The following is a 15,962-nucleotide window of genomic DNA, read 5'->3' as shown; positions in this document are numbered from 1 at the left end:
TGTGCCCCACTGAGAGCGAGAACCACATTATAGTGAGGATGAGGAGGTTACCCCATATGACTCTACCATCCCAGCAACAGGGCCAATATATATATATATATATATATAAAATCTCAAAACAAATGTGATAGTTTCGGGATACTTATTAACTACATACATTTTCAAAAATTATTAAACATTACATCAAATTACCTCAAAATCAACCTTTATACATTGCATGCAATGATCTCATGAATCAGGAACATTTCGCAGACCGTGAATATTGACAAAAAGGAAAGCACTGTGGTATGATGTATTGCTATTTAGTCTTTTGGGAGAAAATAAAATCAAAAGTGTAATTTACCCTGGGGGAATTTAGCCCCTTTACCCTATTTCTTAAGTTTGTATGGCCTCTAGCTTTCAAGTAGCTCTATGAATAAATAAAGCTGCGTTCAAACAGGATATATCATGCACCTTTGTGTATCGAGAACATGTACAGTAGTTTACTACATATGTACATGTTTTTTGAAGAGTAATTTTTATGCTTAGCAGACACAGGCAATTAAACAATAATTAAAATCAACAATAATTACAGATCTGGGCCTTTAGTTAATATTGTAATGCAAAAATGGGTAAGAACATGCAGTAAAAGCAGCCACAAAAAAAAAAAAAAGGTAATATGACACTAAACAATATGTAATTTACAGCAGTGCAATAGTTAATGAATGAATTATGTTGGTAATTAAGCGTGTAATATTAAAATAATTTCAATAAAAAATATTAATCTTAGAATGTAGTGATGCATTAAATATGAAGTCAATATAATGAATAATTTAATAATTAAATAAATATTACTTTCAAATATTATAATAATTATTAATAATATTAATCAAATATATTATTGATAAATTAAATATAAAATCAATAAAAAAATAATACGCACAAATAATAATAGTAATAATAAAAATTTTTTTTTATATAAATACGTATAATTTCTTACAATACCTCTATCACAGATCTGACAGAACTAGTCTTCACAATCAGTCAAAATGCGCTAGATCTAAAACAGCTGAGGAACTTGTGCAGCAATGGCGCTCTCTAATGTGAATTAACAGCAACACAACCATTATTGGTATATATATATACCATGTGCTTCCGGGTTCTAGTGCGCAGCAGCGTCGCGTCTGTAGTTGATCTGTCCATTTATTTTGTGTCACAACATTACTTTTAAATCATGTATCACAAACCAGTACTGAAAAACCGAAGAACTCTACTGGAGCGAGCAGAGAAGTTCATCTCCGATACGTATTTCACAGACTGCAATCTTAGAGGAAGGTACACGGAGCACTTCATGTTATTGTTTTGCTTTCTATGACAATGTTTGCTATTGAATTATGCACGTTTCATGGAAATTGTGCCAGTATGTTAAATAGACACACTAATAGTATTGTATATAATAAAACAAACACACACACACACACACACACACACACATATATATATATATATATATATATTAGTTAAACAAGCTTTTATTTCCTGCAAACTACAAATGGAAGGTCAATATTAGACCTTTGTTCCCGTTTATGGTTGTTGTTAATGGCTTGTTATGAGTGATTAAAGAGACTCTCATTTACTGCAGACTGTTTGGAGATACTCATCCACTTGAGTCCATCTCTGTGTTCAAGTCTGAGAAGAGAATTTCTTATTCAGAGGCAATTCAGCATGACTTTCTGCCCTGCAATGTTGGTGATGCATTTGGACCCACGTAAGTTTACATGTTTTATACAGTCTGTGGTTTACTGTCCAACACGCTCTATGTAGTGGGTGTGAGTGACTGTGGTGTTTTGCTTGTCAATGTTTCACAGATGGTGGACATGCTGGTTCAGGGTGGTCCTGAAGATCCCTGAGATCTGGAGAGGGAAGGAGGTGCATTTGAGATGGGAGAGTGATGGCGAAGGAATGGTGTGGCGGGAAGAACAGCCAGTCCAGGTGTGGTGACTCTGAGACATTTAGCATGAATTAGATAAATATAGATGAATTTGAGAATGGAAGTGAATGGGGCTAATTCTTGGAGGGTTTAATGGCAGAAATGTTATAAAAGCACTTAAATGATTTCTTTGCTAAAACTTGTGATTATTTGAGCTGTAAATTTGTTTAAAATGTTTTTATGGTAATTTTAGAGTTTTAGGGTTTTATGGTGTTGCATTGCCATAGCAACAATATTATAAAGTTGGCTATAACTTTACACCAAAAAGGTTAGTAAGTGATTTTAGCACACTAAAATCATTTTAATGTGAATATTGTTTACATCATGTCGCTATAATTTTGAAACCGTGATTATTTTTTACATTTATGGATTGGCCACATTCACATCCATTGTAAGGCCTGTCACCCATCATTTTGAAATTTTTTTTTAAGAAAACCAGGAATGTCTAGTTAAATTTTTTTGGTAATCACATTATGCCACAAATGCTGTTGATTTGAGATTTATTTGTTTTTAACCTGAAATATATATTTAAGTATTCATATATTTAAAATTCATTACATATATAATAATGTATAAATAATTTCTTTATTGATAATGGATTTATACCTTATTAATGTTCTCATAAACACTTCTTTACCACTGGTTTGTATTAAAGGAAATACATTAGTTTGGTATGGTTACTAGTTGTTTACTAAGAGTGAAAATCAATCATCAAACAGCTTATATATGAAACAATATTTAATAATTTGCAACAGAAAATATAAAAGAATAACATACTATTAGTATATACTCTATTAATATATTAACAATGTTGGAACAACGATTTGTAAATAATGTATTCATTTTAATTTAAACCAATGCTTTATAAATAATTTATATTGTGTAGTTATTATAAAGTGTTACCAGTAATCATGGGTTACAAGTATGTCAGCAATATTTCTATAAAGGTATTAGGAACCGAAAACCTATATGGGTAATTTTCTTTATTTTTTTGTCCAGATCGATTGTTAATTAAAACAATACTACTAATTAATAGATAAATAAATAAAACTATTTCTTAAAATATTTTTTTTTTTTTAATTTGCAGTGAGAAAAGTATTTTGCCTGTCAAAATTTTTTAAATATCATTTATATTTTAAAAACTTTTGTCCACTAAATCAAAGTTAGCTGGTGTAACCAACATGCAGGTAGCAATTTTGTTGTCATGTGATGTTAAAAAAAACATAAAACAGAGAATATCCTTTCAGACCTTCATGACAGTGTGTGAAGTTTTTATTTTTTATTTGATTTTTTTGGACATTTTTATGAAAAGGCACATTTTGTCAATAGAATAAAACTCCAGGGAAAAACACTACTTGACTCAGAAATTAATAATATTTGTCAAATTTACTTTGAAAAATATATTTTAAAACTTTTTTTTAAATGATTAAGCGATGAAACCAAATTGCACACAAAGATTACATTTCTTCCAACTTAACACGTGTTTCAAACTAGAAATAAAATAAAAAAAGTACCATTTTTATCACCTCAGAGAAAGGTTGTAAATTTGCCAATGACCCATAAAGTGTAAAGTACATGACCACTGCGATATCAACCAGCAAAACAAAGAAAAGACAATGTAGTGCACTTTTAATTGTGTAATGTCTGGTAAATCTTTTTTTGGCAGGGTTTGACCAAAGAGGGTGAGAAGACCAGTTATATTCTGACTGAATGCTTGAACGACAGTGAGCCTCACAGGTTTGTGGAAATGTAACAATAAAGACAGAAAAAGACGGAAAGACAGAATCGTGATATGACCTAATGTGATCATCAAATTTTAAAAGAATATGATTTAATTAAATAAATGCATGCGCTACATCCTTCAAAGTGAAATCTCAGCACTCTATGAATCAAATCCATTTGTTTTGGCATGGGGATGTGGTATTAATTTGATTTGTTCAGAGGTCTTGTAAAAAGGTCCTAAAAAAAGTCTTAAATTTGATTTTAAAAACTCTGCAGCAACCCTTTTACCTATTTGAATTCTGGTTTACTCGTATTCAATTCCGTACTCATTCTAGCATTACTCTCTATGTGGAACTGGCATGTAATTCACTATTTGGAGCTGGACAAGGATCAATGATCGCAGCCCCAGACCCAAACAGGAAGTTCACTCTCCAGAAGGCAGAGGTTGTTGTCTTCAATCGAGATGTCAGGGAGCTTCTCACAGACTTTGAGCTACTTGTGGACATCGTCAAGGTACAGTATGTTGCAAATTCACATAATGTGTTGTTGTGAAAGTCAACATGAAATGAAAATGAACCCTGTTAACTTTCTTAAGTCTTATTTTTAATACTTATATTTTGCCCAGTTACTTGGAGAGGGAGAGCAGCGTGGATACCAGGCTTTGTTCACAGCCAATGAGATGGTGAATCTGTGTGACCTAACCGATAACAGTTCATTTGCTTCTGCCCGTAGTCTAGCTCAGAGGTTTTTTTCCCAGAGAAATGGGGAAAGCCAACACGTGGTACATGCCATGGGTCACTGTCATATTGACACTGGTAAGATCATAGATTTATGAAAGTTATTGTTCATTTTCTGCTACGCAGTGCCTGTGTATATTCACCAAGCAGTTGTTGGAGTATGCTGTGATAGAAATATAGGATCTTGTTTATACTATAGTTTTGTGTAACATGATCACATCCCTCCATAGCTTGGTTGTGGCCATATGAAGAGACCATTAGGAAGTGTGCCCGCAGCTGGGTCACTGTCATCAGACTGATGGAAAACAACCCAGAGTTTGTCTTTACATGCTCCCAGGTACGTTTTTCCCCTCCATTAAGGTTTTATTGTTCTTTACTTGATTTACAAATAACTTGATGCATTATTCATACTCATTGTTTGTATATTTGCACAGGCACAACAGTTTCAGTGGGTGAAGAGCTGGTATCCAGGCCTGTTCTCGGAGATCAAACACTTTGTACAGGAAGGCCGATTTATTCCAGTTGGGGGCACATGGGTAGAGATGGTAGGAGTAAAGTATGATTCCTGGTTTAAAGGGGGAAAAGCTGGTTTTAGCTAGTATAGGCACGTATTCCATCTGAAAAGTGCCCAAAGCACCTTTAAAACCAGCTAACAGACCAGTCTGGAAAACTGGCTAAGACCAGAAACCATCTTGGGCTGTATAAGCTTCTTTTATTTCAGTGGGCATATAAACTTGTACATTTTTTCTTTTTTGCACATGCTCATTTTATAAAAAAAGCTTTACTGATTTGGTATTGCATGTGGTCTGTTTCTTTGAATCAGGATGGCAACTTGCCATCTGGGGAGTCCATGGTCAGACAGTTTCTGCAAGGCCAAAACTTCTTCAAGGAAGAATTTGGACATTACTGTAAAGAGGTATGTTAACCTTGATTTTAGATTCATTTAGGAAGTTACCCAAAAGCCTTTCACGCCTTAAAGGGTAACTAAACACCTGCTCAGAGTCTGACTCCACCCATTAGAAATATTTGAAAATGCAGGAAAAGTGGGCAGACCCCGGCGGGGATAGAGGGAACGAACCGAGTGCGGGGCTGAGCGGGGGGGGGCACCTGAGACTCGTAGTGACGGATTAATTGACAGCTGCTGTCAGACTCCATGTTATTATTATTCCTCACACGGTCGCAAGACGACATGTACATGAATCTGGCGTGGTGAGCTGGAACCTGCTTACGTCAGCTGTCACCGCTTACATCACGAAGTACTGCAACAGCCAATAGGAAAATTCAACTGCAGTAGCCACCGTTCAACCTGAAGAGGGCAGCACTCAGACGTTTTTACACCATATATTGTAGAATTAAAACACTTTATACACAAATGTCAAAAAAATTACTTGAATCAATAACCAGTACTAATAAAGCCCCATGCTTACAGATCATTAACTAAAAAAAGTTGGTTTAGGGTTTAGTTACCCTTTAAAGAAATGGTGCACCCAAAAATGAAAATTCTCTCATCATTTAATCACCCTCATGCCATCCCAGATGTGTATCACTTTTATTTTTTCTGCTGAATACACATGAATATCTCATCCTTGCAGGTCCATACAATACAAGTGAATTGTGGCCAGAGCTTTGAAGCTCCAAAAAGCAGATAAAGGCAGCATAAAAGTAATCAATACAACTCCAGTGGTTTAATCGATGTCTTCAGAAGCAATCTAATTGATTTTGTATGAGAACTGACCAAAATGTAACTCCTTTTTCACTATACAGTAAAAAATTACATCAGCAGTCTCCTTGGTGATCATGATTTCAAGCTTGGTTACACTTCTTTCTGCGCCTGTGTCAAGAACTAGGAATTTAAATCGAGCTTGAAATCATAATTGTTCTTTGAGACTGCAATAGAAAGATGTACTGTGAAAAAGGAATCAGTGATTGGGTCATGTTAAGGGATTAATGGAAAGGAGGAGGCAAGAACCGGCTTGAGAATATAAATAATATTTTAATTATGAACTTAACAAAAAGACAAATGCACAAGGGTGTCGGACAGCTGCCCGCAAATCTCTGTCTCTGTCCCACTGCAGTCTCCAGTCGGCCTTTATCCCTCTCTGAGGCTTGATTAGCCTGATTAGGGGCCGGATGTGTAGCATCACGACCTGGCCCCGCCCTCCGCCCAGTCACAGGTCACTTCAGAAATCATTGATTTAACCACCGGAGTCGGATGGATTACTTTTATGCTACCGTTATCTCCTGTCTAGGTTGATGCAGACTGCATTATCTCCAAACATTTGCGTTATCTTCGCTCCTCCAAGTGTGGGGGCACATGAGGCTGTAAAACACTAACATAACCCACGCATAGGCCTTGAGTAGAGATACATAGAAAGAGAAAATAAAGACAGAAGTACAGCACCGAGAAAACAATCTTACACCATGTCCACACTAATCCATTTTCATTTAAAAAACATTCCTAACATCTTTGTTTTTTAAAAGTACGTGGTAATAGAGAGCACATTCGTAAGCCTCCATTTTTGGTGGAGGAAAACACTGTTCCACAAACAGAAAATGCATTGAGCAAAATCAATGCATTTTCAATCAAAAACATATTAGTGTGGATGTGGCCTTAATTAATCAATTTAAATATCTTATAACGCATAGCACTAAAGAATGTGCCGCAGGTGAGGGTAAGATCTACGGAGGGCATGCACACTCATCGGTTGCTTTTATTAACTATTTTTTCACATTTTAAATAAGAAATATCCACTTAAAGATGAATGAAATTACACACAATTTGATCAATTCATGAACTAGTTGAACTGTCAATGTCATATTCTACAAACTGCTATTAACAAACCAGACACACTTCATGTTTGAACCCACTGCCTGCTGTTCTGTTTCACGCAGTTTTGGCTGCCAGACACATTTGGTTACTCTGCACAGCTCCCTCAAATCATGAAAGGATGTGGAATCACTCGTTTTCTTACTCAGAAACTGAGCTGGAACCTCGTCAACACATTTCCGGTATGTTCTGACCACAATGCTACGTTCTCTGATGAATTTGTATGTGAAAAAATCTGAATTTCTCCTCTTTTCACCAGCATAACACATTTTTTTGGGAAGGCATTGATGGCTCACAGGTCCTCACTCATTTTCCTCCTGGAAACTCCTATGAGATGAAGGGTAAAATTGAAGATGTAAGTGTTCCAACCAAGTATCATTTGAGAGCTCCCTCTAGCGGACGATGACTAATTTCTCTCTCCATTGACTCAACACAGTTGATTAATACAGTGAAGAACAACAAAGACAAGGGAAGGACCAATCACAGTGCAGCACTTTTTGGTTTTGGAGATGGGGGCGGTGGCCCAACACAGCTGATGTTGGATCGTCTGCAGCGCGTCCGGGACACCGATGGCCTCCCAAAGTCAGTTTCCTTTTTGTTTGTCTGTAGGTGTAACACAAATTTCCCATTGTTTAGACAAGGGAGTGTATTATAGCAGCATTGAATGTATCATGCATACTTGACGTCAATGAAATAAATGACCAGATTGAGACTTCTTCCTGTTGCGATTTCAGAACTGATTATTGTAAATGTCATCCAGGGTTCAGATGTCCTGTCCTGATGTCCTGTTTTCTGAGCTAGAATCCGACTCTGCTCTCCTGTGCACATGGATCGGCGAGCTCTTCCTTGAGCTGCACAATGGCACTTACACCACACAAGCAAAGGTTTGTGTGTGTCCCTCAAACCAAAATATCTAATAATAATTTTTTGTATGACTAAAGACCCCTTAAAATTGCTTGATGTGCACAGTTTTCTTTCCTGTGTGGATGTTTTTCTGTTGAAACAGGTCGTTTGGGTGGGACATATCAAGGGCTTGTTCCTTTTTTGAAATAGCCATTAGATTTTCAACATATCACAGCCAAGAACCATGATTTGCTATTTGCTAGTCAGTTGCAATTGGTATTAGATGGAGGGACATTCTCATTCTAGATAGCATTTGATTAGACAAAAAGTTTGTATAGTGCAAGATGAATCATCAATATCTTGTTTTCCTGGTAGAGGAAATGGACTGAAAATTGTAAATGCTTGTAAATCTGCTGAAAGTATGTGAGTACACTACCTTACAGAAGACCTCAAAGCTAATGGACAAGAACTTTGGTTACAATTATGTACAGCATAATTCATCAGGGTGTGTCAAGTTGTTCATGTGTAAAATGTGAATGTTCAAACAGTACGTGCTAATTAGAGGACAAGCAATAGTAGATTTTGAGAATTTCGGAATGACCAATGCAGCTTTGAGGATGTTTATTGAACTCTTATTTCAAACATGCAAGGAAAATCCTTTATTTTTTTTTATTGTTGTATCTTTGTGCTGTAGATAAAATTGGGAAATCGCCAGTGTGAAGCTCTGCTCCATGACCTTGAGGTGGCCAGCTGTCTGGCCTTGTGTAAAAGAGAAGGTTTTACATACCCAGCATGCAAACTTCAAGAACTGTGGAGGCAAGTACTCATAATATATCTTGATGATAACAGCATAGATTACATTTTCATCTGTCTCTCTGGATGCTCTTATTTGTTATAGATTGCTTCTCCTCAATCAGTTCCATGATGTGATTCCCGGAAGCTGTATTGAGATGGTTGTTGATGATGCATTGGAGTACTATGATGGTAAACCATCAGCCTGTACCACAGTCTGTCAAATTTTCTTTTGAACCATCCATTGTAATATTAGATGAATTTGTAATGTAAAAGGAATAGATCACCCAAAAAAGAAAATTGTAATCACCCTCATGTTAGTCCAAACTCATTTGATTGTCATTCTTCAGTAGAATACAAAAGGCAGAGTATTTTTTTCAACTCTTTTTCTATACAATTAAAGTGAATGGAGAGGAGGGTTGTCAAGCTCCAGAAATTATGAAAAAAATGCATATTTAAAGGACCATTAAAGGAGTCCATACATTAAATGCACTATATTGAAGGTATTCATAGATCTCGTCTAAAATCTCAGTCGCCGCCATAGCAGTAAATTCTCATTTGGATTATATTTGAATATATAAGTTAAGTTTGAGAGCTAAAGTGGAGAGGAATTTTCAACAAATTACTTTTCTGTATCTCAGAAGACTTGGAATACAGCACGCGTGTCGAATTGACTATTTTTTTATGGTGCTTTTTGTCATTTTTGGAACCCATGTACCCATTCACCTCCATTGTATAGAAAAGAGCTAATCATAAATTCACCTCCTCCTCATCTCCTGTTTGTGGTGTGCCTAATAAATTGCTATGTAAGATGTGACCAATCTTTGATCTTCATATTTCCAGAGATACGCACCACAGGGGCCAAACTACTACTTGCTGCTTGTGAATCACTGGTATCTGCTTCTGCCCAGGATGTAGGATCAAGCATGTCTGTGTTAAACACTTTATCTTGGGAAAGAACTGAAGTCGTATCACTACAAGGGGAGGACACTCAAACAAAATTGGGTACTGGTACTCCACAGACAAAAGACTACACTGTTCAGATGACCTTACTGTGGGAAAATGCTAATGACAGGGGAAATTGTTATCAAGTACAGTACAGACTGTTTATAAACATCCCCCATTTTGGTTCCCATCTGTCGCCACAGCCTTAGTGAAAGTACCTAGTGTGGGCATAGCTCAAGTCTTGGAAACTGCTGAACCTGCCCCTCTTGTTTCTGTCACAGTGATGGTACTTTATTCCCTTGGACATGTTCCATTAATCATATATTTATTTTTAATCCCACACACTTTAAAGTGAGTCAGTGAGTGCTTTTTGTGTTACAGGTTGATGGGAACATTAAGATGGAGAATGGTCTTTTGAAGGTTGTAATAGACAGAACAGGGCGTTTGATGTCCATTCTATTAGTGCAGACAAACAGGTAATAATGTAGGCCCTTCAAGCAAAGTGCACATTATCCTATAATGTTGTTTACAAGTGTAGCGGAAGTTACTTTAAAACTTGTAGTCAAGCTATGAGCAAAGTTGTTAAGCTACATTCAAGCTACTCTTTTGAAAAAGTAGTTAGCTACACAAAAGTTGCTGACTGCATTGGGCAATATCTTTTTAAATGTACAGTTGAAGTCTGAAGTTTACATACACTGAGGTTGAAGTAATTAAAACACTTTTTAAAACCACTACAGATTTAATATTAGCAAACTATAGTTTTGGCAAGTTTTTTTATCAACTGTAATTGATTACAGACTGATTGTTTCACTTTTACACTAAGTTAACTGTGCCTTTAAGCAGCTTGGAAAATTCCAAAAAATTATTTCAAGCCTTTAGACAATTAGCCAGTTAGCCTTTGATTGGAGGTGTTTTGAATTGGAGGTATTTTAAGGCCTACCTTCATACTCAGTGCCTCTTTGCTTGACATCATGGGAAAATCAGAAGAAATCAGCTAAGACCTCAGAAAAAAAACATTGTGGACCTCCACAAGTCTGGTTCATCCTTGGGAGCAATTTCCAAATGCCTGAAGGTACCACGTGCATCTGTATAAACAATAGTAAGCAAGTATAAACCCCATGGGACCATGCAGCCATCATAAAGCTCAGGAATGAATGTAGTTTTGTGTGAAATGTGCGAATCAATCACAGAACAACAGCAAAGGAATTTGTGAAGATATTGGAGGAAACAGGTAGACAAGTATCTATATCCACAGTAAAATGAGTCCTATATCAGCATAACCTGAAAGGCTGCTCATCAAGGAAGAAGCCACTGCTCCAAAACTGCCATAAGCTAGATAACAGTTTGGAAGTGCTCATGGGGACAAAGATCTTACTTTTTGGAGAAATGTCCACTGGTCTGATTAAACAAAAATGGAACTGTTTGGCAATAATGATCATCTTTATGTTTGGAGGAAAAAGTGTGAGGCTTGCAAGCCGAAGTACACCATCCCAACTGTGAAGTATGGGGGTGGCAGCATCATGTTGTGGAGGTGCTTTGCTGCAGGAAGGACTGGTGCACTTCACAAAATAGATGGCATCATGAGGAAGGAAAATGATGTGAATATATTGAAGCAACATCTCAAGACATCAGCCAGGAAGTTAAAGCTTGGTCAAAAATGGGTCTTCCAAATCGACAATGACCTCAAGCATACCTCCGAAGTTGTGTCAAAATGGCTTAAGGACAACAAAGTCAAGGTATTGGAGTTGCCATCACAAAGCCCTGACCTCAATCTGAAAATGTATGGGCTGAACTGAAAAAGTGTGTGAGAGCAAGGAGGCCTACAAACCTGATTCAGTTACACCAGTTCTGTCTGGAGGAATGGGCCAAAATTACAGCAACTTATTGTGATAAGCTTGTGGAAAGCTACCCAAAACATTTGACCCAAGTTAAACAATTTAAAGGCAATGCAACCAAATACTAACAAAGTGTATGTAAACATCTGACCCACTGGGAATGTGATGAAAGAAATCAAATCTGAAATATATAATTCTCTCTACTATTATTCTGACATTTCACATTCTTAAAATAAAGTAATGATCCTAACTGACCTAAGACAGGGAATGTTTTCTATGATTAAATGTCAGGAATTTGTGAAAAACTGAGTTTAAATGGATTTGGCTATGGTGTTTGTAAACTTTTGACTTTAACTGTATAACTTTCTGATGATACAGTTTAATCACTGTATTTTTCTGTCATAAAACAATGAGGGTTTTTGAACGAATAAACAATCTCAGTTATGGTGACAACAAACCTCATTACAGTATAATGACTCAAAAATATAGTAATGAGCAGCAGCTTGTTACTAAATATACTACTAAAACCGTTTTACTGACTAGAATGAATCAGACTTTCCAACTATACACACTGAATGAGAGAGAGGACCGTGTAGGATAAAATGATTCACCAGAATTAATCTGATTTTCCAACAGTACATATGAGGGTAGAATGTTCAGGAAGAACTGATTCACTAGAATGAATCTGAATTTCCAACGGTGCTTTTGAGACAGAGGACAGTTTTAGGACAAAATATTGACTTGAATGAATCTGACTTCCCAACACTATAAGAGAATATCATTCAGGACCAACTGATGCATTAGAATGAATCAGACTTTCCAATGCTTCTTATAAAATAGAAGACTGTTTAGGACAAACCATTCACTTGAATGAATCTGATTTTCCAACACCGGGAGAAGACTGTTCGGGACAAATTGATTCACTAGTATGAATCAATTTAAATTGAATGAATCAGACTTTCCAGTACTACATTTTAAAGATGGTTTAGGATGAACTGATTCACTAGAATGAATCAGATTTTCCTAAACAGTCCACTCTCTTATATGTAGGGTTGGAAAGGGCATCTGATATACTGTTGTGTACAATATTTAATGCAACAACCTGTGTTTTTATTTCAGGGAAGCCATTTCTGAGGGTTCCCTGGGGAACCAGTTTACTTTGTTTGATGATGTGCCACTGTACTGGGATGCCTGGGATGTGATGGACTATCACCTTCAGACAAGGTTAGCCTGTTCCTCTGCAGTCCAGTTAGATTCTGATCCAGTGTGAACCCAGCTTTGAACACTAGATGAACTCAAGCTAATGTCAGAATATTGATGGCAATAACTCTATATCTGCTTTTACAGGAAGCCTGTAATTGAGGTCATCGAGCCTGCCAAGGTGGTGAGCTCAGGAGGACTTCGAGGTAGCGTCTCCTTCATGCTAAGGATCAGTGGAAAGAGCACCATTACACAAGAAATTGTTCTGGATGCTTGCTGTCCCTATATAAAATTCAACACACAGGTGAGGGCTTGTTGCTGTAAAATGAAGCGTGATATTTAATCCACTGATTGTTCTAGAAGCTTGGTGAAGCATAAAGGATATCTTGTTTTTAGGTGGACTGGGAAGAAGCACACAAGTTTTTGAAGGTGGAGTTCCCCGTGCAGGTGCACAGCCCAAATGCTACCTATGAGATCCAGTTTGGACATTTGCAGAGACCCACACACAGAAACACCTCCTGGGACTGGGCTCGCTTTGAGGTACTGTGGATGTGTATGAGTAATCGGTTTAAAGCTAATTAGACACTAGCTAAAGTGTAAACTAGCTAAAAAAGCTAGTTTACACCTGGTATTAAGATGTGTTTTGAGTGATCCGATCCCAAATGGACAACGCTAAATACAGGTGTAAACGGGGTCCAAAAATTTGTGTTGGGATCACTTTAACCACACATGGAAGTAGTCAAAAACGCATGTGACCATATCGCATTTGTGGAATGAGCGCTAATCTGTCCTGTCAATCACCCACTGGATTACAAGTTTTAAAATTTGCCAGTAACGTGTGGATTTATAAGGGAATAACTGACCTATTGGAAAAAATGATGTTACCTAAAATCCTAAATAAATAATTAGTTAAATAAATAAGAATTCCCCATGAAACGTCTTAATTGTGCTTCGATTACATTTCTAGTTTATCTTATAAACATTGTGCTTTTTTTTTTTTACGTTTAGTTTTGCATTTTTGTTCTTTTTTTGCATATCGTTTTTGCTTGTTTCCGGCCATCGTTCTTTATGGACTTCCTCGTCTACACTTTGCTGACTTTATAATCACATAGACTGTTGTGTAGTATTCAGCTGTTAAGTCGACACCAGCTAAAGGGTGCTTTGAAAAATGCACACTTTGAAATTATGAGACGACAAATAGGACACTATGGTCTCAAACTTTATGGACTCTTGTGAGCAAAGGCCACATCAAGGGTGAAATTTGGGACATGGTCACTGCTTGCCAGGTGTACATTTCACATGTCAAATTGGCAATAAAATCTGAAAAATATGTTTTACTAGCTAAAATTAGGCAGTCCAGACATTGTTGGGCTGTTTTAATTGAGAAGTTGGACTTCAGTTGTCACTGCGGTTTTTCCATGTGTTTTTCATTGCGTAGCATGTTTCTGGTTTGATGATCCCTTGGAAAATGTTATAAAATGTATAAACTCATGGTTAATTCAATAGGTGTGGGGCCACAAATGGGCAGATCTATCTGAGCATGGTTTTGGCGTGGCTCTTCTCAACAACTCCAAATATGGCTACTCGATCCATCAAAACATCATGACCTTGTCTCTGTAAGTTTCCCTTACAGTATTGAGTGACAGACACAACAGTATCTTTCTCACACAATCACAGACAGTTCATTATGATGTTCTCTCTTGACACATTTTGGTTAACACCACCGATTTTCCCATAGCCTGCGAGCTCCAAAAGCCCCAGATGCCAATGCTGATATGGGCCGACATAATTTCACCTACGCGTTGATGCCACATATAGGTTGGTACATCTCCAATATGAAAAGAATATAAAAAAAAAAAATTTACCTACATTTTGTTCCAAATCAGTATGCAGTTTTTTTTCCCCCCCCATGAAACTCAAAGCATATATTGTTCAAGTAGAATTATATTATTCTGTGTTCCACTGAAAAAATAACAGCATACGGTTTTATCCAATATGAGGGTGAGTGGGTGAATCGATCCTTTAAACTCTAGATAATTTCCAGACCAAAGAACTATAAATAATAACATTGTCTTTGAAAGGCTCCTTCCAGGATGCTTCTGTCATCCAGTGCTCTTACAACCTCAACTTCCCACTTCGTCTGTATCATGGCATCACTTCTGTATCCTGGAGTTCGTTCACCATAAGCTCACCTTCTGTCATCATTGAGACCATAAAACAGGTGCCCATTTATAAATTGCCCACACGTTGTACTCTTGTAACAAACTCTGCCCACATTATCAGCACAAACACATTTTCCTTTCTTCTTCCTAGGCGGAAAAAAGAAAGGATGCCCTTCTTCTTCGCCTGTATGAGTCCCACGGAAGCAGTGTGACAACGATTTTATCGACTTCCCTTCCTGTGAAGGAGGCCTGGCAGTAAGTACACAATTCATACTAATGTTCTTTTACTGTGATGTCAAAAACATGAATACTCAAACACTTCATTACAGTTGCGATCTGCTGGAGCGGCCTGATCCCAGTGTTCCAATACCCAGCGCTGCCTCTGGAATATCCTTAACTTTCAAGCCCTTTCAGATCAAATCTCTGCTTTTAATTATACAGTGAGCCATTTAATTACATATCAGTTGTATGATTAATAAAAAGTTTACAATGATTAAATATGCTGAATCAATATTTTTTTTTCAGTGACTGATTCTTCAACTTAAACATTTGGTTCCACCTAATCTTTCATTTGGTTATTATGCAATACACAGAATCTGCAAATTTGATTGATTTCAGCTACCCACAAGAGTATGTATGTGGCAAAATTGTGGCATTTCAGAATATTACCTGAAAAATCAGCGCAGGAACTGGAACAAAGCCATAATGTATTAAAATATTTGTAACAGACAAACTTTAACATACTTTCATGAAGGTATTTTAAATTTCATATTGAACAATTTACATGCATTTTCAACCCTTGTGTAACTGCAATCACTTTGGCGAAATGTCTTCTATTCCATTCTGTACACATTTTCACATAGTAAAAAACCTTGAATGAACCTTTTTCCATTTTTTGTACAAATTAAATGAATAAATTACAACTTAAGA

The 15,962-nt window shown here is 36.8% G+C and overlaps 1 protein-coding gene across 1 annotated transcript; it reads left to right on the top strand.

Moving 5' to 3' along the window:
* The first annotated feature begins 1,156 nt into the window (after positions 1-1,156).
* man2c1 (mannosidase, alpha, class 2C, member 1) lies at positions 1,157-15,926 on the top strand. The gene is made up of 26 exons (XM_052123084.1): positions 1,157-1,314; positions 1,622-1,747; positions 1,848-1,971; positions 3,636-3,706; positions 4,027-4,204; positions 4,317-4,506; positions 4,659-4,765; positions 4,863-4,973; positions 5,252-5,344; positions 7,321-7,437; positions 7,515-7,610; positions 7,692-7,837; positions 8,016-8,139; positions 8,793-8,914; positions 8,997-9,082; positions 9,734-9,895; positions 10,039-10,121; positions 10,217-10,311; positions 12,790-12,894; positions 13,018-13,174; positions 13,267-13,410; positions 14,377-14,486; positions 14,609-14,688; positions 14,952-15,091; positions 15,184-15,287; positions 15,362-15,926. The coding sequence occupies exons 1-26, from the start codon at positions 1,214-1,216 to the stop codon at positions 15,474-15,476; spliced, it is 3,087 nt and encodes a 1,028-aa protein (XP_051979044.1). The 5' UTR covers positions 1,157-1,213; the 3' UTR covers positions 15,477-15,926.
* The last annotated feature ends 36 nt before the right edge of the window (positions 15,927-15,962 follow it).

The sequence above is a fragment of the Xyrauchen texanus genome, chromosome 49 (assembly GCF_025860055.1).
Source record: "Xyrauchen texanus isolate HMW12.3.18 chromosome 49, RBS_HiC_50CHRs, whole genome shotgun sequence".
Taxonomy (NCBI): domain Eukaryota; kingdom Metazoa; phylum Chordata; class Actinopteri; order Cypriniformes; family Catostomidae; genus Xyrauchen; species Xyrauchen texanus.
This window is presented reverse-complemented; position numbering and strand designations above follow the sequence as displayed.

Coding starts and splice junctions, on each gene's coding strand:
- man2c1 (XM_052123084.1), top strand. CDS start 1,214: ATGTATCACAAACCAGTACTGAAAAACCGAAGAACTCTACTGGAGCGA. Junction 4,974..5,251: donor GGGGCACATGGGTAGAGATG/GTAGGAGTAAAG, acceptor TCTTTGAATCAG/GATGGCAACTTGCCATCTGG. Junction 12,895..13,017: donor GACTATCACCTTCAGACAAG/GTTAGCCTGTTC, acceptor CTGCTTTTACAG/GAAGCCTGTAATTGAGGTCA.